At 38.8% G+C, this 27,558-nt stretch overlaps 1 protein-coding gene across 2 annotated transcripts in view; it reads right to left on the reverse strand.

The window, feature by feature from the left end:
* Nucleotides 1-27,558, reverse strand: part of insc (INSC spindle orientation adaptor protein) — a 287,717-nt gene that overhangs the window by 154,668 nt on the left and 105,491 nt on the right. The window contains exon 5 of one of the 2 annotated variants that reach the window (XM_087996159.1): nucleotides 14,711-14,824. The exons of the other annotated variant lie outside the window; for it this stretch is intronic. Within the exon in view, the coding sequence (XP_087852285.1) occupies nucleotides 14,711-14,824 (114 nt within the window). The remainder of the gene's footprint in view (nucleotides 1-14,710; nucleotides 14,825-27,558) is intronic. 2 annotated transcript variants of the gene reach the window in all.

The raw sequence follows: 27,558 nt of genomic DNA on the forward strand, positions 1-27,558 counted from the left end.
GTGAAGGTTGCACATTCTCACTGTGTCTGCATGGGTTCCCTCCAGGTGCTCCAGTTTCCTCCCACAGCCCAAACATGTGCAAGTTATGTGGATTGGCCATGCTAAATTGCTCATTGTGTGCAGGATGGGTGGATTAGACATGAGAAATGTAGGGTTATAGGGGTGGGTTTGGTTTGGGGTACACATCGGAGGGTTGGTGTTAACTCAATGGGCTGAATGGCCTACTTCTACACTGTAGAGATTCTTGTTCAGCAGAATTTCAAATACAGCACGGTTGAGACAGTTAATTTTTGTTTTTCTCTCATTTTGATATTGCTCGAAATATAGGGATAGGGTGGGGGTTGGGATGCTGTTTGGAGGGTGGAAGTGGACTTGACAGGGCAAATGGCCTGTATCCATACTCTAGGGATTCTTATCTATGAAGAATGTAATATTGTGTGAAGATAGAGGCTTCCTTCATTGCTGGTGGTGATATGTTTCACATGCTTCAGTATTTACCAGTCATTGAACATCCTGGCCAAAACAGTGACTCATGTGCTTGCTCTCTCAGGCATTTGACAGTCATGTGTCCATGGTGTTACACAAATATGATACCTTAACAAGATGTTTTTGATATTGCTGTACATTGACTTGTTGGCCTTGAAAATGACTGGTCATGATCGTCTATGCTCTGTATGACAAAACTGAATACAGCTTCTCAGGTACACTTTTGGAATATTGTGTGTAATTCTGGTGTCCCTCTAATCGGAAGGTTGTTGTGAAACTTGAAAGGGTTCAGCGAAGCTTTACAAGGGTGTTGCCAGGGTTGAGGGTTTGAACTATTGGGAGAGACTGAATAGACTGGGGCTGTTTTCCCTGGAGTGACAAAGGCCATGGGGTGACCTTTTAGAAGTTTATAAAATCATGAGGGGCATGGATAGAGTAAATAGACAAGGTTTCTTTCCCTGGGGTGGGGGAGTCCAGAACTAGACGGCATGGGTTTAGGGTGAGATGGGAAAACGTTTAAAGGGACTTAAGGGGCAGCTTTTTCATGCACAAGGTTGTGTGAGTATAGAATGAGCTACCAGAGGAAGTAGTGGAAGCTGGTATAATTACAATATTTAAAGGGCATCTGAATAGGTATATGAATAGAAAGGATTTAGAGGGACTACATTAGTTTAGGATATCTGGTCGGCATGGACAAGTTGGATTAAAAGGTCATTATTTGTGCTGTATATCTCTATGACTCTATTTCTTTGATAGGCCATCCCTGGGTTATGATTTGTTTTCCATTATTGTAATTGCTCATTTTGCCATGTGCCAATTGCAACTTTGGCTTTATTTTCAAATTTGTCATTGACAGCATCCAAGTCAAGCAGAATATCTCAGTCTTTGTGTGATTTGCATAAGCTGCTCAATATGACAGACTTAATCATCCTCGTAACTGGCTTATATTTCACTTCAAAAATCATATCCTTACACATTGACAAGCAAATGCTGCAGAAGTAGCAGTGCACCATTTGTGGTTTGCTGCAGATCATTTCTATTATGATCTGTTCTGAAGGTGATTTTTTTTTGCCAGATAAGTATGTATGAAATCACATAATGTGAAATATCAGTTAATTACTCGTGCTGTACATTAGAAAAGATGAGTTGCGCAGACAATAGGGTTTTCCATTCAAAAGCAATAGTGTCTCAGAGATGTATGGCATGGATCAGACTCTTTGGTCCAACTTGTCCATGCCAACCAGATATTCTAATCTAATCTATTCCCATTTGCACTTGGCCCATATCCCTCTAAACTCTTCCTATTCATATACCCATCTAGAATAGAACTTTTGCCTTGCAAAAACATGCACACAGGCCTTCTTGCAATGCATCCACTTCCAGAATCATATTTTCCTGGATCAGTGCATTGCAGTAAGCAAGATTTTGCTGTCAGAAGCTCCTTGAGAAAATTAACAATACATTCCTGGTTGTCATGCTTCACATCGGCAAATTCCTTTTTGAATAAATATCTTAGTTGAGAATACATGGCGAGAGGAAGTTACAAAAATCCAATGTAACAGCGCAGATACCCTTTATTCTGTAGGATCAGTATTTCTTTAACTCCTTGATCATACATGGATCAGAACAAACTCCATGCTTGGAGTAAAGAAAGGAAATCTAGTTGTTGTGGGCCTGTTACTTTGTGCTGTTAACTGTTGATTCTTGTCATCAAGTTGCTGCCATCAGTAAGTGAAGGTTGTGGTCATACCCTATCTTGTGCTCGTGGCTGTGCTCGTGATTGTAATATCATCAGCTTTACAAACACAGCAAGGGCCGTTCTGAGTGATCCTATCTATTTGCTGTTGAAATAAACTTTGGATAACTGAAAGCACAAATGGTAACTGTAAAAAATGGTAATTACTGAAAACACTAAATCCAAATGGCATCCCAAATGTTGCAGGCTGCTGGGAATGAGACAGACCAGTATCCATGCTTCACACTTAACTTTGAAAAGAATCTTGCTCTTGAAAATTTAACATTTAATTCTTCTAGCATTGGTATGGTGTATGGACCCCTTTTAAGTCAAAGATTAAGGTGCCTTGGATCTAGATATACTCTTACAGTGGCATCCTTCATTAAGACAAATGTGATGGGTGTTGCTCTTTCTGTATGGCAGTTGACCTTCCAAACTGTACTATTTTGTTTTATCTCGTTCAGCTCTATTTTAGGCTTTTCCTGGCTGTGTACAGTGCATTTCCTTGGAGGATCAAATAAATGGGCTTGTATTATTCTTAAGATGCAATACTGTATCACCGTTAACATTTCTGATCAATGTGGCAAGCTTTGTCAGCTATTGCATTTGCCTTCTCTTTGATTGACTCTCATCCTCAATTTGTTTGCAATTGCGCACCTTACCGTATCCCTGTAACCTTGTATTTCCCATGGTTAATCCACCTAGCCTGCACATCCCTGGACACTACAAACAATTTAGCATGGCCAATCTACTTAATCTACACACATTTGCACTGTGGGAGGAAGCAGGAGCACAGAACATTCCCTATGATGCACCACAACCAAAACTGCACTGACACATGATGCCTTTCTAAACTAAAAGCCTTTTGCCTCTTCATGGCCCATACACCTCTAATCCCTGCCTATTCATGAGTCTGTCAAGATGCCTCTTAATTGTTGCTATTGTATCTACCTCCATTATCTCCACCAGCTCCTCTGGCAGCGCATTTCAGGCTCTTGCCACCATCTGTGTAAAAACACTTGCCTCTCACATCTCCTTTAAACTTACCCCTTTCACCTTAAACCCATGTCCCCTAGTTATTGATAATTCTACCCTTGGAAAAATATTTCAATTATCCATTCCTCTTATAATTTTGTAAACTTCTTTCAGGTCACACCTCATCCTTCAATATTCAGATGAAAACAAACCAAGCTTGTCCAATCTCTCCTCATGGCTGATGCCCTCCAAATCAGGCAACATCCTGGCCAGCCATTTTTGTACTCTCCCCAAAGCCTCCACATCCTTTTGGCAATATTCCAAATGTTGCCTTACTAAAGTTTTGTACAGCTGCAACATGGCATGTTCATCACCCACAATGTCCCTCTCCTTCTTGAATACCAATGTAAAGTATTCATTAAGGATCTCACCCATTTATTCTGGTTGCATACATAAATTCCCTCCTTTATCCTTAAATGGACCTGGCCTTTCCCTAGCTACCCTCATGTGTAGAAATGTTTCTTAATCTTGTTTTTGAAAGACATTTCATGGCCCCTTTCAGCCCTTCTAATTCCTTGTTGAGTTCTTTCCTGCTGTCTTTGTTTTCTTCAAGGGCTCGGTTTCCTAAACCTTACACATGCCACCTTTTTATTTTTGACTGAGCTCTCAATTTCTCTTGTGATCTAAGGTCCCCAAATCTTGCCTTTCTTATCTTTCATTTGCACAGGAGTGTGCTGGTCCTGAACTCTAATCGACTGATCTATAAATGATTCCCAAAAGCCAGATATGGATTTGTTTTTGAACAGTCACCCCCCCCCCCCCCTCCCCCCCCCCAAACTACATTCCTCTGTTTCTGCCTAATATTGTTGGAGTTAGCCTTACCTCAGTTCAGTACTTCCACCCAAGGATAACTCATATCCTTATCCATAAGTAACTTAAATTTTACAGAATTATGGTCACTGTTCCCAAAATGCTCCTCCATTGAAACATTAAATACCTGACTGGTCTCATTCCCCAATACCAGGTCTAGTAAGGTAGCCATGCTAAATAAAAATATTCACTCACTCTGGTACTATCCTCCTGAATATTTTTATGCTTGCTAAGCACTTCTTTATCATTTTTTTAACCATGTAACAATTAGAACTTTGCATAGTTCACAAAGTGTTCTCTAACCTGGAGTACAACAGATTTGATTCAGAAAGGATTAACACCGAAGAGTGCATTAAGCTTCATTCTATATGATGTCACAACGACTTGGAAGGTGAGAAAAGCTCTGGTTCTTAAAGGAAACATCTAGATCAATCCATAATCTTAATATAGCAATATTTATCAAACCAAAGTACTTGTACTTAGTGCACTTTATTGCATGATAGCAATAAAGTGCACTATGTGTCAGACAATAGTCTCTTTTCTTTAGATTACTATATGTTTTATCCTCCATCACAGAGCACAAAACAAACTCTACAGATTCTAACCTAAGAAAGAGATAGTGGCAGTGACACTGGTAAATGATAACTAACAGTGGGCGGCATGGTGGCACAGTGGTTAGCACTGCTGCCTCACAGCGCCAGAGACCCGGGTTCAATTCCCGCCTCAGGCGACTGTGTGGAGTTTGCACATTCTCCCCGTGTCTGCGTGGGTTTCCTCCGGGTGCTCCGGTTTCCTCCCACAGTCCAAAGATGTGCAGGTCAGGTGAATTGGCCATGCTAAATTGCCCGTCGTGTTAGGTTAGGGGTATGGGTGAGTTGCGCTTCGGCGGGACGGTGTGGACATGTTGGGCCGAAGAGCCTGTTTCCACACTGTAAGTAATCTAATATAATCTAATCAGTCTGCCAAGTTCATACAAAATGATTTCAGTGGTGGGCATTGTTTCATTTTACAGCATAACCGAAGTTTGATATCAGTTTAACTGGTCTTCTCTAACTATAGTCTTAGAAATTAACTTTAATGCTTGATTTACGGTCTAATTAATGTTTCTTGCTACTGTGAGCAGTTTGAAAGTGTCTACCTCTAGATCTTTTGCTCCTCAAACCTTTGTAGACTATTATTCAAGAGATACATGACCTCTCTATATTTCTTACCGAAATGGGCCACTCCACAATTTACTACATTTTTAATTAATTTGTCAATGACATATTCTGTGATTCAGGACTCAAGTATGAAGGACTTGCAATAATACTGATGAGGCCAGAGAGAACATCTAAACTACGATTGGCTCTATCCTTTCCAACAAATTCTCAATTAAATTCTCTTAGGAACACAACTCTGGAAGGATAATCATTTGTGACTACTGGCAAGAGTAGTTCCTTTTACTGGAAATAATGCACATTACAAAGTAATCATTGATAATCAAGAAGTGCTCACAAATGTGATTTCCAAGAACAAGCACAGAGCTGATTCGTGCTGTCCATTGCACCAGACAAATTGCCTCCAGTCTGGTGTTTACAATCCATTATGTCTTATTGATTAAAACTGATTAATAGGGAAGACCCTTTATTTTGCTAGGTCATTAGGTAGTCTAATACATGTGACATGAATGCCCTCCAATTGCATTATTTCCCCAAAGGATCTTTAACTACACTGAAATAAGTTGAAAACATGTAAATTACAGAACATAACTAGGCACTGCCAGTTTTTCCAAAATTCCTTAGGCTTTTGAAAATGAAGAAATGTAACATTGCTACTCAATGAAGGAGGATGAGAGAAAACAGAAATCCACAAGCCACTGAGCCTGATGTCAGTCATCAGGTAAATACTGGAATTCATTTTTAAGGAAATCTTAACAACTCGCTTAGAAAATCATAATATGATCAAAAGGAATCAATATAGTTTTAGGAAAGGTGAAATCACATTTGACAAATTTATTAATTATTTTTGATCCGGTAACTACTATTGTGGGTGTGGTGCTGCAAAAGCACAGCAGGTCAGGCAGCTTCTGAGGAGCAGGAGAATCGATGTTTCTGGCAAAAGTCCTTCATGAGGAATGAAGGGCTCTAATCACTCTCGACTCTCATCTCCAGCATCTGCTATCCTCATTTTCGCCTAATTAGCAATGTGCTCCAGTTAAAGAATTCAACTCAATGATATCTGTGTTATTTTAAAATAATAGCTACAACTAGATATGAACTAATGCTGGAGATTGTCCTCTGCTTTCAAAACCAACAGTAACTTGCTCCTTTGAACCTACCTCTAACCTCTCTAACCTTACAAATTCCTGGTCCATTCCCTCTCCACAAAAAAAATGCAGTTATTTCTGAAAGCCGTGCCCATTGTTTTTGCAATGCCTATTTGAAAGCCTCTAATCCAATTTTTATGTCTTCAATAGCACTTCTCAGTCAGATACAAATGTGGTATTTACACTCTGGAAGTGTAGGTGTATTAGCCAAACCAGTATTATTGTGAGCATAAGGATTGCTTTCCATAGATTTTAGGGCCATTTTTTTGTATTTAAGCATCTTGCTCAATTTGTGCATGATGTAAATGTAATTTTTGCAATATTGATAGAATTGATGATCTTTCTGTTTCTGCATATTATTTTGTTTGTGTACAAATTAGTCACTTAGCTGCACTATCTTTCCGTCTCTTAAAGAGATGTAAGAATACAATGGTCACAACATATATTCTCAAGCAAGTGACTTATCAGCTTTAGAATGAATTATTAGGCTTGGCTTAAACAAATTCATTCTGGATCCATTAGCTCCTAGCCACATAGGGCAAACTGTTAAACCAAATTTAGCTAATCACGTTTGTATTATTAAATACAAACATGTAATAGATATTGTCATTCACTATTTGACCTCAATCTCCTCTCCACATAGTACATGCATGTATACTTTTCTATCATTTTGCATTTATTTGTAACCTAACAAGATAGAAAGTAGAGTATATATGTACTTTTTGATTGTTTTCTGTACTTCAGTTTCTTAGTCATTGCTAATCTGCTGACTTGCTATAGAACATAAGAGTAAGTGCCTCACTTTAGTACCTATTTGAACAGGGGAGAGGTCATCTTGGTAGTTTGACTAATTAGAATGACTACTTCAGCTCAGCAGAAGAAAGAACCCCTTACAATAAGAGGTAACTGCAAATAGGCAGTGGTAAAAAAATAGTGTAGCGATAACTATTACTAGACTAATAATCCAGAAGCGCAGACTAATTCTCTGTAGTCAAAGGATCAATCTTAGCAGGGTAGCTAGTGCAATTTAAATTTAAACAAATAAATCTAGAACATAAAGTTAGTTTCAGTAATGGTGACATGAACCACCATCTTTTATCATAAAAACCCATTTCATCCACTCATGTCCTTTCAGATGAAAATCTGCTATCCTTGCCTCGAGAGTTGGATAGAGCTCTCAAAGATAGTGGAATCAAGGGTTATGGAGATAAGGCAGGAAGAGGATACTGATTAGGAATGATCAGCCATGATCATATTGAATGGCGGTGCAGGCTCGAAGGGCTGAATGGCCTACTCCTGCACCTATTGTCTATTGTCTGGCCTCCATGTGACTTCAGACCCACATCAATGTGGTTGATTTTTAGCTGCCTTCAGAAACGGCCTGGCATGTTACTCAGTTCAAGAATAATTTAGGGTAGGTAACAAGCACTGGCCTTGACAGTGAAACTTATGTCCCACAAAAAAAAATTAAAGCACATTTCATTCAATTTTACAGGCTGTATATATGTTCTGTAGTGAGATACCTGGTTCAAAATCAATGCAAAAAAAATGCACACGAAAAACTAAAATTTCTTCCTTAAAAATGATGAATCATAGCTCAAAAATATGACATTAGATGTAGGAGCATTCTCAGAGCACAACAAATGAAGACATTCCAAACAGTCCAGATGTCTTATTTTATTGTGTGCCATTGTAAGTGTCAAGGTACATTGATAGAATTTCCTTCAATCTCATGTCTACATTCCAGCATCATGAACATCTCAGTGTGAGGTCAAGACTAGTTGAAAATGAGGTTGCTGCAATCAATACTGAACATTTCTAACAGCTATCAGAAAGCAAGACTGCACTTAGCTATACTTTTTGAAAGCAATTGCAGACTGCAACTGATATGATATCTGGGAGGCCAGATATCTATGTAGATCTGTCATAAGAAACAGTTCCTTAAATTTTTTTGTTCCATTTCTGAAAATAAAAGTCAAATTAACTCCTCCCTACAATATCAATAAATGAGCTATGATTTATATGATTTATAAGAGAACCATTTTAGTTGTAGGGTTCAGGAAACATGTACAACTGAACCTGTGGGCTCTATATTGTCTGGTGATAGCTCTATCTTTTATATTTAATAAGAGCCATAACTGGATTCTGTCACAGGTTCAATAGAATCTTAAAGAGTTACAGGCGATCTAAATGTGACCACCACCTTCTTGCATGCAGTACCTCTCCTTATTAAAGGAAACATATGAACATATGAATAAATGAACCTATTAATTAGGAGCAGGATGAAGCCTTTTGACCTCTTTAACTTGCTCCACTGTTAAATAAAATGATGGTTTATCTGTTTGTGGTAATATTTGCCTGTCTCTAATTCTACCTGAAAAGCATTCAATGATCTTACTTGCACCTGGGGAAGAGAGCTAGAAACAATTCCTCCTCATCACCGTCTTATTTTAAATTGTGTCCTAGTTTCTCCGACAAGGTGAAACATCCTTTCACGTAGCCACTTTGTCAAGTCCACTCCTGCCACATCCAATCATAAATGGTGGTGGACAATTATAAAACTCACTGGAGGAGGGTGCCCTATAAATGTCCCCAGCTTCAGTGGTGGAAGAAACCCACATATCAGTACAAAAGTAAGGTTGAAGAATTGGCAACAATCTTCAGCCAGCAGTGCCAAGCGGATAATCTATTTTGTTTCTCCTAGTGGTCTCCAGCATCACCAATCTTCAGCCAATTTGCTTTACTGTACGCGATATCAAGAAACAGTTGGAGGCACTGGATACTGCAAAGGCTATGATCCCGACAACATTCTGGCAATAGTACTGAAGACTTGTGTTCCAGAACTTGCCACACCCCTGGTCAAGCTGTTCCAGTATATAGTTACAACATCAGTAACTACCCACTAATGTCGAAAATTGCCCAGGCATGTCATGTACACAGAAGCAGGACAAATCCAACCCAACCACTTACTGCCCAATAGCCTGTTCTCAATCATCAGTAAAATGGTGGAGTGTCATCTACAGTATTATCAAGCAGCGCCTGCTCAGCAATAACCTGCTCAGTGACAACCAATTTGGGTTCTGCCAGGATCGCTCAATTCCTGATCTCATTCCAGCTTTAGTCCAAACATAGACACAAGAGCTGAATTACAAAGGAGATGTGAAAAACAGCCCTTGCCATAAATGGGACATTCAACTGGCTAAGCCCTAGCAAAACTGAAGTCAATGGGAATCAGGGAGCAAACTCTCCAATGATTGGAGTCAAACCTGATACATAGGAAGTTGGTAGTGGTTGTCGAACATGAGTCATCTCAGGTCCAGGACATCTCAGCAGGAGTTCCTCAGGTTAGTGTCCAAGGCCCAACCATCTACAACTGCTTCAATGACCTTTTCTCCATCATAAGGTCAGAAGTGGGGAAGTTTGCCAATGATTACAATGTTCAGCACCATTCATGACTTGTCAGATACTGAAGCAGTTCATATTCAAATGCAACAAGACCTGGACAATACACAGGCTTTACCCAAAAAGTGGCAAATAACATCAATGCCACACAAACATCAGGCAATAACAATATCCTATAAGAGATAAATCTAACCACGTTCCCTCAATATTCAATGGCTATTACTGAATCCTCCACTATCAACATCCCAGGGATTACCATTGACCAGAAACTCAACTGGACTCACCATATAAATACAATGGCTACAAGAGCAGACCAGAGGTGTGGAATAATCCTGACTCCCCAAAGCCTGTCCACCATCTACAAGGCAGAAGTCAGGAGTGTGATAGAATACTCCCCAGATATCTGGATGCATGCATCACCAACAATGCTCAAGAAGCTTGACACCATCGGAAAAAGCAGCCCACTTTATTGGCACCATATATCCACAAGCATCCACTCCCACCACCATTGGCGGTCAACAGCAGAAAAGTATACTATCTACAAGCTGCACTGCAAAAAATAGCCAAAGATCCTCAGAAAGCACCTTCTAAATCCACGACCATTGCCATCTAGAAGGACAAGGGAAACAGACATATGGGTACACCACCACATCTACAAGTTTCCCTCTAAGCCACACAACATCTTGATTTGGAAATATATCACTATTCCTTCAGTGCCACTGGGTCATAATCCTGAGACTCCTTCCCTAATAGCACGGTAAGTCTTTCTACAGCACATGGACTGCAACGATTCAAGGCAGCAACTCCACCTTCTCAAGGGCGGCTAGGATCGGGCCATAAATGATGACAGCCAGTGATGCCCACATCCCACAAGAGAATAAAAATAAACTCTCATGATTTTGGAAGTTTCCCAGATCTCCGCTTAGCATTCTTCCCTTTATGGAGGACAGTCCCAAGTTGCAATTATTTTGGTAAATAGCTTCTCTCCAATGTATTCACATCCTTAATCTCATGGGTGGACCAGACATTTACACAATACTCCAGCTGGATCTAACAGTTGTCTTGTATAAGTTCAGCCTACCCTCCTGGCATATGTACTGTATGCCCCTATTAATAAAGCCCAGGATACTACATACTTTATTAACTGATCTCTCCACTTGTCGTCTCACCTTAGGTAGTGTGCTCTCTATTTTATGTTGTCTGTCCACATTCTTCTAAATTGAATTTCATCTGTCCACTGTCCTTTAGGAGTTCTACACTCAGTTTGCAATGCTTCCAAGTTCCATCTCATCTGCAAGTTTTGAAATTGCTCCCTGCACACCAAGATCAAATCATTACTATACCTCAGGAAAACCAAGTGTCCCAATACAAATCCTGAGTAACCCTATTACAAATCCTTCTTCAGCCTGAAAACTATCCATTAACCATTATTCTGTGTCCTGTTACTCAGCCAGCTTTGTATCCATGTTACTACAGCCACGAGTTCTCACTTCCCTCACATGTTTGTTGCGTGGCAATGCACTGAAGTGCCTTTTGAAACTCCATGTCCACCACATCAACCATAATCGACCGTTTTTGTTATCTCTTCAAACAATTCCAGCAAGTTAATCCAAAAAGATTTCCTCTTTAGAAATCCAAGCTGGTTCTTGTTAAATAACATTACTTTTCTTGTGTGACTACTAATTCTATTTGGAACATTTATTTGGAGAATTCTAACATGCGTTTCCAACAAAGTTAAACTGAGTACTAATTGCTGGACTTATCCTTAAAACCTTTTGCAAACAAGAACACAATATATGCATCTCCTATGTCGAGGAAAGACTGAAAGAATGTGGCCTGTACCCCTACAATTCCCACTGGCACTTCCTTCAATATTCTTGGTTGCATCTCACCTCGTCCAAATGCCTTGTAAAATTTAAGTATCAATAGCCCAACTAACATTTCATCTTGATCAATGTCAAATCCTTCTAGTGACAGGGCTTTCTCCTCTGTCACCATGGCCTGGGTAGCTTCTACCTCCTTGGTAAAGTCAGATGCAAAGTATTCATTTAATGTCTCTTGCTTCCACGCGTAAGTTGAATTTTATGGTCTCTACTCGGCCCCCCACTTCCTTTTGCCATTTATGTGCTTATAGAAGACTGTGGGATTCTCTTTTCATTGGACACACGTGTTTTCTCAGAAGCTGTTTTTGCTTCTCTATTATACTTTCTTCACCTCCCCTCTGAAACTCAGTATTCCTCTTGATTCTCAGTTGTGTTTTTTACCTAACATCTATTATGACACACCTTTTCTTCTTTATATTAACATCTATATCTGTTTTCATCCAGGAATTCTCTTGTGGAAATATAGCCAAATAATCTCCTCCTTGAAGGCAGCCCTTTGTCCAAGTACAGTTTTTCCCCACCAATCTTTTGTTCCATTCTATCTGGTCCAGCTTGGTTCGTGACCCGTTAAAGTCAGCCCTTCTCCAGTTAATCATCCTTATCATGGATTGCCTATTAACCTTTCTTATCATTATCCTAAATTTTATGATCATTGCTATGTCATTTTCACAGCATGTTTTCCTGCCAATTTTCACGCATTACCAATGTGTCCCCTCATCTAAGTAGTTGATATGAAGTGTAATATATTAAAGGCCCTGCTGAGACACCTGTAGGATGCCACTCATCTCATCCTGCCTATCTGAAACAGGCATATTTAAGTCAACTCCATTTTCCACCAGCCAGCCAATCTTCTACCTTTGGTAGTGTCTGTTTTTGACAATGACCATTTCTGTGGAATCTTTTCAAGTGCTAAGTGCATTATTTTAACAGGCTCCCTCTTATCTCGACCACATGCTGCTTCGTCAAAGAATCCTAATTAATTTATTATTTTCATAAATGTCTCTGACTCTTCTTCATTAGATTGAGGTTTGCCAAGTGTTCAGTTCTAGTGTCCTCAATGATCGATTCCCATGATAGACATCAAGCTGACTCACCAATAATTTCCTCTTTTCTACCTTGCTCCCTTGTTTGCTAGAGTGATTATATTTGCTCTTTTCCAGTCTAATGGAATCTTTCCAGAATCTAATGAATTTTGGAAAATTAGCACCAACGCATTTACTACTTCATTAGTCACCTCTTTTAAGACTGTAGGATGAAGCCCATCAGGACCTGAAGACTTATGTACCCACAACTTTGGTCAGTACTGCTTCTCTTGTTATTATAGTTTCAACAGGTTTATCTCTTCTTTTACCCTCTAGTTACATAGATATCACTGGAATATTTTGTATCTTCTATAGAGTGGACAGAAGCAAATTATTTACTTAATATTCTTTCATACCTACTATTAATTCACCATTAATATGTTCTACAGGACCAAATTCTTTCCTATTGAAATACCTACAGTTACTCTTGCTATCTGTTTGTGCATTTTTAGTTAACTTATTCTCATGCTCTCAATAATTAGATCTCACTAACCTTTTAGTCATTCTCAGCTGTTGTTTGTATTCTGATCAGACATCTGACTTGCCACTCTTCATGGTACAATTAAGTGCTTTGGTTTGTCCTTGCATTTCATGCTTTCCTTAACTTCTCTAGTTAACCACAGATGGTGAATCCTCCCCTTGGAATTTCTCTTTATAGTACAAAAGTATTTATTCTGAGCATCTGAAAAATGTCTTCAAATTTCTGACACTGCTTCTCTACTATTCCATCTATCAGCATATTAGTCCAATTCATTTTGGCTATCTCAGCTTTCATATAGATGCCATTTATTAAGTTTAAAATATCAGGCTTAAACCCATTGTTTTTCCTTCCAAGCTGCATGTAAAATTCATATTATAATCAATGTTACCCACAGCTGCCTTTACACAACTCGTTGAGTCATGATCTTAATATCAGCCTCAATTCTGTTTGGAAATTTGAAAATTCCATGTGTTTATGTGGACCCAACCCACCCAGAGGTCACCAAAGTTTCTAGCGAATTGATCTAATTGCATAAATCAGACTCCCTTCCAGTGTGGGTCCTGCTGAGAGACCAATGGCAGGAATATAAGTGGCATCAATGGAGATGCCATTACAGCAAGAGCAACAACAGTGGCAATGTCCATGTCCTTGAAGTGGCTACAATGAATTGCCCTCATCTTGAGGAGAAATTATTATAATAGTTTGCTACTTAGCAAAAGCACCTACATGATGGGCTGAAATCTTCTGAAACCATGGAAACAGTGTAAGGGGCAGGGTCAGAGCAAAACTTCAAAATATTGTGCAAACTAACTACTCAACAGTCCTGCCTCAGACCTATTATGCGAGAGATGGTGACAATACAATACAGGTTACCTACCAGGCCTTTGGTGCATATCCAATTAGGCCCATTAATGGGTTGACAGGAGACATTTTTGGCAGGGAGCATTTAACAAGAGTTGGTTGCCCAATGGTAAACAATAACTCCTTTCACTCATCCTTACCCAAACTCAGATATAGCAGCACTTGACACATTATGGAACATAGGCACCATCAAAAAAATTGGAAAATAATTCCATAGCGGAGGCTAATTTCTCCATTAGGTGCCCTAATTGCCTAGTCACCACTGTCGAAAAGTGTGGCGCTGAAAAAGCACAGCATTTCAGGCAGCATCCAAGGAGCAGGACAGTCAACATTTTGGGCATAAGCCCTTCATCAAGAATGACCAGCACCACACTTTGCGACTTTGATCTCCAGTATCTGCAGTCCTCACTTTCCCCTAGTCACCACTGTTGTGGAGGCAGTCATAACTATTGGAAGCCCGCCTCCAGGAAAGGCACATGGAGGCAGAACCACATCATAGAGCCAACCCAACATTAGTCATTTTCCACACTTTCTCCTGGCTTCCAAAGTCACCTTAACAGAGCTGGAAAAATTCAGCAAATAGTTTTTTCACATGTCCAATGAAAACAATTGCAGAAGATCCTTCCTTACCTTGGCAATGATGTGACACAAGTGAGCACCTTCCTGTGTCAAGCTAATGAGGCTACTGACAGCTATCTCAATATTATATATGCTGGTTGCTGAATCTAATTGCATCACCAGATCCTGTAAAACAAGAGATATATGCGAATAAATATCACTTGTCTAAGTAATGATGTAATATCTACATGCTACTTTGAGCTGTGTATAAATTCCAAAAGAAGACAACATTTGTTCTGTTTAATTGCTGTGTTGACACCTAGAAAAGACCACATTAAGCAAAGTGATGTTTATTTCCCGTAAGGAAACAAATACTTGGTAACATTACTGATGCTTTAGAAGTTGACTGCTTTCATGACCATATTTTCACAATATTGTTTCACAACAATATAATAAACAAGATCAAAATTCAAATTCATTAAAAGAAACAGGCAAGTGCTTTATTAAATTCTGGATCAATCTCATTAACAGCAGTAAAGAGAGAATAAATGAGAATGAGAGAGAACACTGTCAGATTTTCTTTTCCTAAAACCAAATACCGTAAATTGACCTTAAAATCTGTGATAAAAAGATTTACATGTATGTAACAACAGTGTTTTTTTTTGTTTTTTGGTGTGTGTGTGCAGGTGTGAGACACAGTGAGAGACACAAGGTGCGCGAATCTTTATTCAATTTCCACCACCAGGAAGATAGGAAAACACCCGAGTGGCCAGTGACAAGCAGTGCCCTTCACAAAAGGCAATGCTGTGTGAAACAATAGTGTTTATAATGATCAGGACACCATGAGAAGAACCTGAAATGAATTGAACTCAAATCATTTCCTATTATAATCATTAGAAGAGAACTGCTTTAAAAGAATGGCAAGACACTTTACTTCAATAGGGAAATAAACATAATGATGTAGTTTGTTAATCAATACATTACATTTTACCAATGTTATTGGGGAGGGTTTAAAGTAAATTTGCAGAGCGTGAAAACTAGAAGAAAATATCAAAGAAGAATTCAAAATGCACAAAATACCAAGAGAAACAGTTAGCATTACAGTAGAGAATAGCAAATTAATAGGTGGAGTCAAATTAAGAAAATATTAAACATTCTAAATCAGTCAAGTTATATTCCATAAAAATGGAAAGGAAGGGCAATTAAATGACAGAGCTAATTGCATGAAAAAATGGATAGAGATAAGACAATTTAGAACAAATGTAATTATAACAGGATTGGGTAGAAATTCAGAACTAGGCTGAATAAAGAAGGTTCAGAAGCGAGGTGTAAAAGCAAATAAAGGGAAAGAGTGATCATGGAAAGGAACTGGCAGCTAACATAACATTCCCTTTTATGCCTTCTATCAGCACTTAAATAGTAAAAAGATGTAAAAAGAGAAGGCTCTGATTAAGGACCAAAAATGGGATTTACAAATGGAAACAAATGGGCTGTGGGTGAGTCATTAAATGAATACTTTGCATGTGACCTTACAAAGGAAGCAGCTGTACATAGTGACAAAGAAGGAAATTTAGTCACGAGATGGGTTCTAAATTGACATGGAAGTCGTATCAAATGACTTTCTATACTAAGACAGTTCAGTAATAAAGTTGACAAACACTGGAACAGATAAGATTTACCCAAGGAAACTGAAGGAAGAGTAGAATTGAAATTGTGGAGGCGCTGTCTATTATTTTTCAGTCCTCTTTAGCTTCAAGGCAGTGCTAGGGAACCAAAGAATTGCAAATATTATGCCTTCTTGAAGAAAAGTTGCAAAAGTAAACATTTGCAGACCAGTTAGTTCAACTTCTGTGGTGGGGACACTTTCAGTTACCACAATTCTGGATAGAATGAATAGTCAACGTGGACAAATGCTAATTAAGGAGAACCAGAATGGATTTGTTCAATGAAATGGTTGACAAGCATTAATACTGTTGGTGTAGTATCATGGACTTCTAACAGATGTTTGATGTGGTACCACACAACAGACTTGTGAACAAGGTTAAATAAGTTGAACAAAAGGGACAGCAGCATCTTGAATGCAAAATTGTTTGACTGACAATAAACAGTTTAATTGTTGGTGGATTTTTTTTTGGGCTGGAGGGAGATTTGTAGTGAAGTTATCTCAGAGTCAGAGTTGGAACCCTTGCTTTTTAGACCATAACATGTAGGAATAAATGTAGACCATTCAGCCCTCAAATCTGCTGTGCCATTCAATGAGATCATGACTGATCTGATAATGCTCTACACTTTCCTGTCTTATCCCCAGAACCCTTTATTCCCTTACTGATTAAACATGTCAATCTTAGGCCATGAATATGCTTAAATCAACCAGACTTCACATTGGAGGACTGTCAAGAACTCTATAGATTCACTACCCTGTGAAAGAAGAAATTCCACTTCATCTGTCTTAAATGGATAACCCCTTACTTTGAGCTTAAGTTCTCTGGTTCTAGACTCTCCTACAAAGGGAAATAATCTCTCTTAGCCTGTCAAGACCCCAAACAATTTTAGGCGCTTCAATAAAGTCTGCTTCATTCTTCAAAATCCCAATGAGCTCAATTTATTCAGCCTTTTACAAGAAGATCCCTCCACACCTCTTTGCACTACCTCAAATGCCAGTGCATCTTTTCTTTCTTTGATAAAAGGGACAAAACTGTTCACACTATCCCAGGTGAGGTCTGATTAGTACCTTGTACAGTTTTAACAAGTCTCCAATTTTTATGCTTCAATCCTTTTGAAATAAAGGCCAACAGGTTATTTTGGTTCCCTAGCACTGGTTCAGATGGATGCTGGCAGTTTTTGATTTATGCACAAGGATTCTGAAATTCCGCAGTGCTGCGTCTTTCCAGTATCTGTCTACTTAAATAATATTCAGTTCTTTTATTCTTCCTGCCAAAGTGCATAAACTCACATTTTCCCACATTACATTCCATCTATCAAGTGTTTTCCCACCATGTTCTGTCGTACATTAACCATCTGGACCTGAGTGTACAAGAGGTAATCAAAGTTTGTGGTTGATACAAAACTTGGAAGCATTATAAACAGTGTGGAGAACAATGTAGAACTTCAAATGGAAAGTGACAAGTTGGTAGAGTAGGCTGGTAGGGTTGCTGATGAAATCCAATATGGATAAGTGAGGGGTGATATTTTGGTAGAGACACCATGGAAACACAATAATAAAAGATGGCAGGAAAGGTAGACAAAGCTGTTCATAAAGCATACATTGTCTTTAACTTTAGTCATAGGGGGATAGAGTATAAGTGTGAGGAGGTTATGCTGAGCATGTAAAAGTCACAGTTAGACCTCAGCTAGAATATTGTAGTTCTGGGTGACGCACTTCGAAGAGAATGTGAATGCATTGGAGAAGAGGTTTACAAGAATGGTTCCCATGGATCAGAAATCTCCATTATGAAGAAAGATGGGAAGCATTAGAACTGGGTCCTTTCGAGAGGAGAGGCTAAAAGGGAGATTTTGTAGAAGTTTTCAAAATTATGAGAGACAGAGAAAAAGGTGAGAATGTGTTCCCACTTATAAAAGAACCTGGAACTAGACAGCACACATTTAAAGTATTCTACAAAGAAACAAATGTGGTCTGAGAAAACAAAATTGATGCAGCAAGTAATTTAGGATCTGGAATGCGTGGCCTGGAAATGAGTGCAGGCTCAATGATGAAGGGCTTTTGCCCAAAATGTCGATTTCGAAGCTCCTTGGATGCTGCCTGAACTGCTGTGCTCTTTCAGCACCACTAATCCAGAATCTGGTTTCCAGCATCTGCAGTCATTGTTTTTACCCTGCAGGCTCAATCAGGCCATTCCAATGTACCTTCGATATTACTTGACTTGAAACAAATGATTTTGTGGGTGGCACAGTGGCACAGTGGTTAGCATTGCTGCCTCACAGCGCCAGAGACCTGGGTTCAATTCCAGCCTCAGGCGACTGACTGTGTGGAGTTTGCACATTCTCCCCGCGCCTGCGTGGGTTTCCTCTGGGTGCTCCAGTTTCCTCCCACAGTCCAAAAGTGTACAGGTTAGGTGAATTGGCCAAGCTAAATTGCCCGTAGTGTTAGGTGTCGGGGAATGGGTCTGGGTGGGTGCACTTCGGCGGGTCGGTGTGGACTTGGTGGGCCGAAGGGCTTGTTTCCACACTGTAATCTAATCTAATCAAAAATAAGAGTAGAGGGAAAAGGCAGGAGAATCGTACTAAATCATAAAGCATGTGAGGAGATGTGGTGCAGACATGATGGGTCAGAAGGACTCATTCTCACTGCAGCAATTCTATGATTCTGTCAACTAGAGTGTCATCGGCTTACCACAAAGATGATGTTGCTTCAACTTGCACAATACTATCTCAGTTCTTTCTATCAATTCAAACCTGCCAAATGATTTAAAAATTATAATGTCCTTTATTCCAATATGCATATCAGAATAATTTTAGAATCTCACCAGCAATAAAGAAGAAGGTGGGAGTCGAGCACTACACAGTCAGCCAATGCAGTTTGGGGCCAATATGGTTACAAGAAAGTTGTTGAAAAATGCCTTGTCAGCTCTCGAATGCATAAGAGTGAAGAGACCACTAAAGGTTGGGAGATTGAAGAAGTTTCTAAGATCTTGGGATGGAGAATCAACATGGAGGAATAGATAGCAAAGGAATTTCACAGACATGCCCTAACATTTAATGGTGATATCACAATTATGATTAGCAAAATGGTCAATGCTTCTCTTTGAAAGATGTTTGTCAGCTTTCACTTGTGAGGCTGACATGTACCTCTCCATAAGGTGCCATGAGATATTACAGGAAGACAAATGAGTATGTTTATTTATTATACAGCTCACAAATTACATTACACTAAAAATATCTCATGAAAACTTGGATGTGGTGCTGAACCATCTATCTGATTATCCTATGAAACATTTGCCTTTATCCACAACCTAGCTGCATTATATGAAGAATTAATGCACTCTGACTGGCTGCTAAAAGATTGTAAATCAAAGCGGCAGAACGTGTGCTTGTCACGCTGAAGTTAAAACATTGATATATTTGGATTATGCCTGATAAATTGATTACTCAAATGTCAGAAACAAAAAGGCTTTATCTATTGAATTTGGTCTGTCAGTTGACTAAAACCTTCTGGCCTCAGCTCAGGTATCAATTATGTATTACAAAGAACAAAAACCTGAAAGCATGCAGATTAAATCTGTAAAAGGCAAGATGTCAGGTAAGTAAGAGAAATAGTGAGAACATTTGTTTAATATTTTGTGCAAATTTTTTCCTATAGATAAGGAGGAAAAAAATTGTTAATGGGTAAAACATAATTCTCAGCACATCACACATTTACTGAACGATTCCCACATGAACAAATTGCCAATAAGATTTTAGTCTTTTTAAAGCTTTTGCTTTAACACAAACCACAACCAGTGCAGCTTAAACACATAAACACATAGGGGGTAGCATGGTGGCTAGCACTGCTGCCTCACAGCACTGCGGTCCCAGGTTCTATTCCAGCCTTGGGCGGCTATCTGTGTGGAGTTTTGCACATTCTCCCCATGTCTGCGTGGGTTTCCTCCCACAGTCCAAAGATGTGCAGGTCAGGTGAATTGGCTATGCTAAATTGCCCATAAGTTAGGTGTGTTAGTCAGAGGGAAATGGGTCTGGGTGGGTTACTCTTCGGAGGGTCGGTGTGGACTTGTTGGGCCAAAGGACCTGTTTCCACACTTTAGGGAATCTAATAATGTTGAAGCAGGAGTAGACAGTTTGCCCCTTCAAGCCAATGCCACCATTCAATATGATCTTGGTTGATCTGTTTATGTCCATATCTTCACTTTGTTGTTTGTACTCCTTAATCCTTGACTTTCTTTCTGATTAAAAATCCAACACTCTCAGCCTTGAATAAATTCAATGACCCAGCCTGCAATACCTTTTGGGGAAGAAAATTCCACACTCTTATCAGCCCTTTGAGACTGAAAAAAATTCTCCTCTGTTTTATTCTTAAGTTCCGTCTCCCAATTTTAATCTCCTCCACAAATACAAACATCCTCTGGATATCCACCCTATCCAATCCCCCTTAAGATTTCATGTTTCAAATAAGATCTTCTTTCATTCCTCTGAACTGCAATGGGTAGATAACTAATCTGTTCAGACATTTCTTCATAAGACAAGCCCTTCATCCCATGAATGAGTTGTATGAACCTTCTCTGAACAGATTTTAAAACAAATACTTTTCTTTCAAATAAGGAAACAAAAAGCATACACAGTTTCAGTGATGATCTCACCAGTGCCCTGTACAGCTCATGACGTGGAGGTGCCGATCTTGGACTGGGGTGGATAAAGTTAAAAATTACACAGCACCAGGTTATAGTCTAACAGGTTTATTTGGAAGTACAACTTCTGGAATATTTTCTCTCAGTAAGATTTCCTACTTTTATATTTTATTTCCCTTGGGGAAAAAAAATGACAACATTCCATTTGCTTCCTAATGACTTTCTGTATACAACCATGACACCCAGATGCCTCTGTATGACTGAGTGTGGAAATATCTCTCTATTTAAATTGTACACTGCTTTTCTATTTTCCAGCTGAAATGGACAATTTTAACCTTAGCCACGTCATACTCCATCTGCCAATTTTTTGCCCACTGACTTAATGAATTAATAGGCAACTGTGACCTCAAATAAACAAAGGTAAATTTCACCTTAGTCAGTCACTGAAACAAAGATAAATAGTGATGTGGTTTTTTTGGGTTAAACACTACCGCAAGTGTGATATGGCTTGAGTGCTTCTCTATATGTTAGCTCATGTAACAAGTACCACTAAGATCAAGATTTTTGTTTAGATAGAGGTCTTCACATTTGTTAACTATTTACTTTGTTATAATCTTAGACTTATGCATAACTGGGGTTCTGAGCTTGCTGATATTACTATACATTATATGCACAGAAGTAACTGACTGGATACACTGAACTGTATGACAATATACTAACGCAGTGACTGAAGACAGAATGTCGTATGTCATGATGTCATGTACCTGTCTTAAAGGCATACTGCCTTTCTGGCCTGACATCTGTGCAACAACACAAACATCTTAGACAACTATTAACAATACTACATAGCCAGACTATACTGTTGTTTTCTCACACAAGGTACATCAGGAGTCATTTCCATCAATAGCTTTCACCTTGAAGATTCATGGGTACAGATTACGAGGAAGGGACAATTCGATGAATATTCTCTCTATTGAGTTATGACAGCTTTTCTGACAACATAACTTATTAGAGTTGTTTTTCAACCAACTAACTAATAACAACCTGCTTCATAGTTTGGTTACTTCTGGGCCAACATTAGCTTCTTTTGTGTTGCTGATATGCATATCATATTCTGGTTTTAAATCATTTTAACTAGTGAACACAGTACCAGCAAATTTGCCTCTCTCTTTTTCTGGCAAACAAAAAATTCTGACTTTTTTTTTACTGAGAGCAATTTGCTTCTTCTTCTCTGCATTACTTTTTCTATCTGTTTTCTCTTTTTCTTTACATTTGTGTGTTGACCGCTTTCATCCTTCTATTCTTCTGCTTATAGCTCCTCTCTGTAGCTGCCAGCCATGTCAAAGAGTCATAGAGATGTACAGCATGGAATCAGACCCATCCGTCCAACCCGTCCATGCCGACCCCATGTCTTCTTTCTTAACTTCCTCTTCTGTATTCAGGTCAAGGGTCTCCAGGCATATATATCATTTCTTATGATTCAAGAAAACTACAATTCCTCCTTTTACAATTAAGGTAACTCTTAAAATCCTTTTCAATCATTTTTTAATAAGCAGTTGCAGATTCCAGATAACTTAATGATTTTTAAAAAATTCCTAAATGTATTAATTCCAGTACAAAAACGGTCACAAAGTCTTGAAGCCATTGGTAAACTAGAGAAGAAAATATAATATAGTTACAAATGAGAATCCTCAGAACTATATATATTGAATTAAAGCACTGGTTCTCAATTTCTCTGTGAGTAGATTTATTATAAAATCAACAAGTAGTTTCTACATAATTTCAGCCAAATACTACAGTTTACATTCTGTTAAAAAGAACTGCATTTATCAAAAGGGAATTACTTTTAATAGATTAAAACATCCAAGCGGTTAACACTGTAGGAAATGAAAGCCAAAACCATTTCCAGAGAGCATCTGAAAAGGCAGCAACATTACATGTCACACTTCACCTTCCCTTCACTTGCTGTCATTGAATAGCACATTTCATTTGAACTAACAGAAGGGAATCAGCTTTTTTTGACAAGCTGAGTAATCTGATCCACAAAAAATGTTTAATGGATTCTTATCTATATCTGTAGGGGCAAAATAAACAATTTTCCGACTCTAATCAATAAAACAATAAATTTAACCCTTAGCTCACTGTTTTTCGTTTGCAATGTAGACAGACTATCGTGACTAAGATTTTCTGATAGGCGATGCAGATGTAATGTTTCTCTTTGTAGGCATTCTCTTTGTAATTGCAGTGTAGCCCCACAATGATGACCTTCTAAATTGCTAGAAAAAAAATGTGGAAGATTTTAACCTTCCATGAGAAATCATCAAACTTAAGGAAAAAGCATATAACGGCACAAGGATGAGTGACAGATCAGACAATTGGTCAGAATATAAAGAACAGCAAACAATGACCAAAACACTAATCAGGAAGAAAAATATGAGAGTACGGGAGGAAGCCAGAGAGAAAGATAAAAGTGGATAGCAGGAGTTAGTGTTGGTCCTCTTGGGGTAAGAATGGAGTTAATAGCAGATAATACAAAAAAAGCAGATGAATGAACACATATTTTGCTTCTTTCTTCACTGTAGAGGATACAAAAAGGTGGTGGGCATGAGAGAGAGACCAAGTGAAAGTACAATCAGTGGAGAAATAGTATTAAAGCAAGCCGACAGAGCAATGTGCTGACAAGATTCCAGGTCTCTTAAAAGAGGTAGCTAATGAGATAATAAATGTGTTGGTGTTAATGTTCCAAAATTCCCTAGATTGAGGGAAGATTCCATCAGATTGATATGAAACAAAGATAACCTTCTATTCAAGAAGGGAATGAAGCAGCAAACAGAAAACTATAGGCCAGTTGGCTTGATGTCTGTCATTGCGAAGGTGGTAGAAATGATCACAGGTTATGGCTGGGCATTTAGCAAAATTCAAGATAATCAGAAAGTGTCAGCAACTTGTGAAAGGGAAATCATATTTAACCCATCTATTAAGATTATTTCAAAGAATAACGTGTGCAGTAGATAAAGAGAACCTGTAGACAGATTATATTTGGATTTCTAGAAGGTATCAAAGTTTATTGGAGAAAATATAAGATTATGGTGCAGGGAGAAACAAGTTGGCATAGACTGTGTGACAATTCCTACTCTATCAACATCCCAAAAATCTATTTATGTTCTAATGGTGAAGCTATTCAAAGAAATAACATTACAAATCACATTTAGAGGCATCTTACTAAGCTTCATTTAATGTTGTTTATCACTCTCCATTTTGTACATCTCTTGCTTTGAGGCTTTTTATACCTTGGCACCAGTTTTAACCAGTCTAAATCAGGAAACCATAAAATGGCCTATAAAACTAAGCATATGTTTTGCCTAAGCACTAACAAACATTGAATAGCTATTGCAATATGTAACTATATGAAACAAGAGAGAAAAATCAACTGAATGTAAGAGGTAAGAATAATTATTAAAGGGGATTACAATTCTTGACAACTTCAATACAGTTAAGCACTACCTCTAACTATATAATTTTCAGATAATTCACTATTCATTGAAGCTTGCCATTCCCATCCCATTGGGAATACACATAATAAGACAGACTTCAAGTTATCTATACAATATATTAGTTTTCTGAGAGGTAAATGAATTCTTAGCTCTGAAAAGATTAAGTTGCTGCAGGTGTCAGAAGTTCAATCATTCCTACAGCTGAATGTAAGACCTGCAAATGAATGGAAGAGAACTTCTTTCAGAAGTGGCTAACGAGAATAGGGATCATTTGTTTTTAACTTCTTAAATGCCATCTGCTATTCATGGCTATTGGGAACTGAGACTTAATTATTTTCTCTTTTCCATCTCAATGAATAGGCTAATAGAGAGCAGAAATGTAATAATTTGAATGCCAGAAATCTGAAATAAAAGCAAAAATTACTGAAATAGTTGACTGGACAGGTAGCTTCTGTGGATAGAGAAAGAGTTAACAGGCAGAACCCCCTGCTCATGCCAGCGATCAGCTTGGAGGCAGGCAGTAAATTTAAGGAGCTGGGATTGAGGTGTACATCAACGCCATCTTGCCATTATTTGAAGCTCTTATGTTGACACCAACTAAAGACCATTTTAAGATCTCAGCCCACCCCTACTGGAGTCCAGTTGTAAATGAACCTGTTACCATACCTGATGAAGGAACCCATTAGGACAGGAGGGTTCACTGAGAGCCCTACACCTGGCTCTTGCTACCGACCACCTTGGCCTCTTCACTGGAGGTCTCTCTCCAGCTCTCTGAGTGGCAAACAGGGCACCAATGGCATATTAGACAGTATCATCATAATCTACAAACTCTTATGCTCTATCCCTCAATAATACAGATTTCAATATTGCATCAGATAGAATTAGACAGCTGCAACACCAGCAGCCCTAGAGCCCATGAAAACCCTACGTTCTCCACACTACTTACCTGTCGCTTGGCTTGCTCCATGCTCCTGGTACTCCTTTAACTGCTCTTTCCGCAGCAGCCACTGCCAGCCAAGCAACACTGCTGGTCTTTGGATGGCTGGCAGCTCTCAGTACACAAGACACCTGCCTTCAGGATTCTCATTCTCAAGATGAATCCATATTGCAGCTCATCATGCTGTGAAATCCATCTAGTAGATTTGTTACTAATAAGGGCAACAGAGCTGCAGCTCAATGAGTAGTTGAGTCAGGTGCTGCTAACATTAACAATGTAGATCACAGAAATATAAATTCGAGATTAACATTAAATCTTAATCTTGTGTGATGGAGGAAAATTACCTGGTCATTAAATGAGAAGTGGCTCTTGTCTTAAACAAGGTGTAGTTATTGCATCTAGCTGTAAGTCACTTGGGTATGATTGACATTGCTTACTCACACTATGAGGGAGACCTTTATGTTAGGTCTTACTCCTCCAAGAACTGAAGCTATCCCCCTCCCTAGTCCATGTGACATCATATAAGGTGGTTCTTAATGCAATCATTGACATTATCCCCCTCAGATCTTTACACAACACTCATTGTGTTGAAAGGCTCACTGTTGGCTTCAAGTTATTTTCTGATCAACCTTTTTAGTGATGTTTTACACATGTTAGAAACAAGTGTGACTTAAATCTGGGTCTCGTGACTCAGATAGGAACACTATCACTGTGTGACAAAAGCCCTCACTGCTGGCTTCAACAGTGCTTGATTGGCTTGTGGTTCCTGAAGAAAGGCAGCAGAGGTCTCTCTCTAGCTCTCTGAGTGGCAAACAGGGCACCAATGGCAGATTACACAGTATCATCATAGTCTACAAACTCTTATGCTCTATCCCTCAATAAGACAGATTTCAATATTGCACCAGATAGAATTAGACAGGTGCAACACCAACACTATTTTTTCCTTATAACCGGCAGCCCTAATGCCAAATTAGCAGTGATCTAGAATGAAATTTTGTTTCCCTGGTCCGTACGCATCCATGGAGCGCTACGATTAATGTCTTTTTTTTCTGCCTCACAGGAATGAATCTATTCTCTAATTGTTAAAAATCACACAACACCAGGTTATAGTCCAACAAGTTTAATTGGAAGCACACTAGCTTTTGGAGCGCCACTCCTTCATCAGGTGGCCTGGTGTTGTCTAACTGGGTCATCTTCTCCAGAAGTTTCTAATGTTTAATTACTATTTTCCTATTAATTTTTGAGAGGACTTAACCTTGTCATTTCGTCTTGCCGAAGCTAGTTCTGCTCCAGTTAAATACTTTCACACTCATTTGTTCCTGGTCCTTGTTCGAAGAAATTTTAAACCTCATGCTATGGTAAGGACTATTGTCTAAATATTCTCTTTTTGAAGCATACTCTACTTGTCCCACTTCATTTCATAGATCTGGATCCAGCACAGCTTTGTTCTTCACTGGAGGAACTGATGTAAAAGTTCCTTTTTGAGCATTTAATGAATTTTTCCACCGCATTGCCATTTACACTGTTAGTAGCCCAACCTTTATTAGGATAATTGAGGTGACACATTATAATTACTTAGTATTTTTTGCAACACTCTTTGTAATTTTCTTGCAAATTTACACCACTATCTCCTTCTCACTTCTGGTGGCATTTAACATGCACCCAGTAGCAGAATATCTCCACTATTTTTGCTTTAATTCTAACCAAATAGATTCTCTCTTTGACCTCCTCAACACATCATCATTCTTCAGTCCGAAAATAGTATCTTTGATCAGTACTGTCCTTCCTTATCATTTCTCAGTACCTCATACTTACAAATGGTAAGTTCCTATCCTCAGTAATACCCTGGTGCCACATAGCTGAGTGTGCCTGTAGCTCAGCAGCTTTATTTGCACAGAACATTTATTCTCAAGCAAATTTGTAACTTATTCTCCAATGACAGAAAATAAAATCAGAGCTAAAGTGTAAATACCTGTATAGCACTACCCACATGCTAATAGAGAATGAGCTGTTTTCTACTCCAATAGTGCCTGATTCTCTGTTTGCCTCTTTTGCTATCCTTCTTCCATTATAATGCAAAGTACTCCCTTTGCAAAGGTTAATTGAGGAGGTGGCGACTTAGAGGTAATGGCACTGGACTAGTAATTGAGAACAGCATGCTAATGGTTTGAGGACAGAGATTTGAATCCC

Source organism: Chiloscyllium plagiosum, unplaced genomic scaffold (assembly GCF_037043375.1).
Source record: "Chiloscyllium plagiosum isolate Xiang-an unplaced genomic scaffold, Cpla_swu_hap1 HiC_scaffold_18, whole genome shotgun sequence".
Taxonomy (NCBI): domain Eukaryota; kingdom Metazoa; phylum Chordata; class Chondrichthyes; order Orectolobiformes; family Hemiscylliidae; genus Chiloscyllium; species Chiloscyllium plagiosum.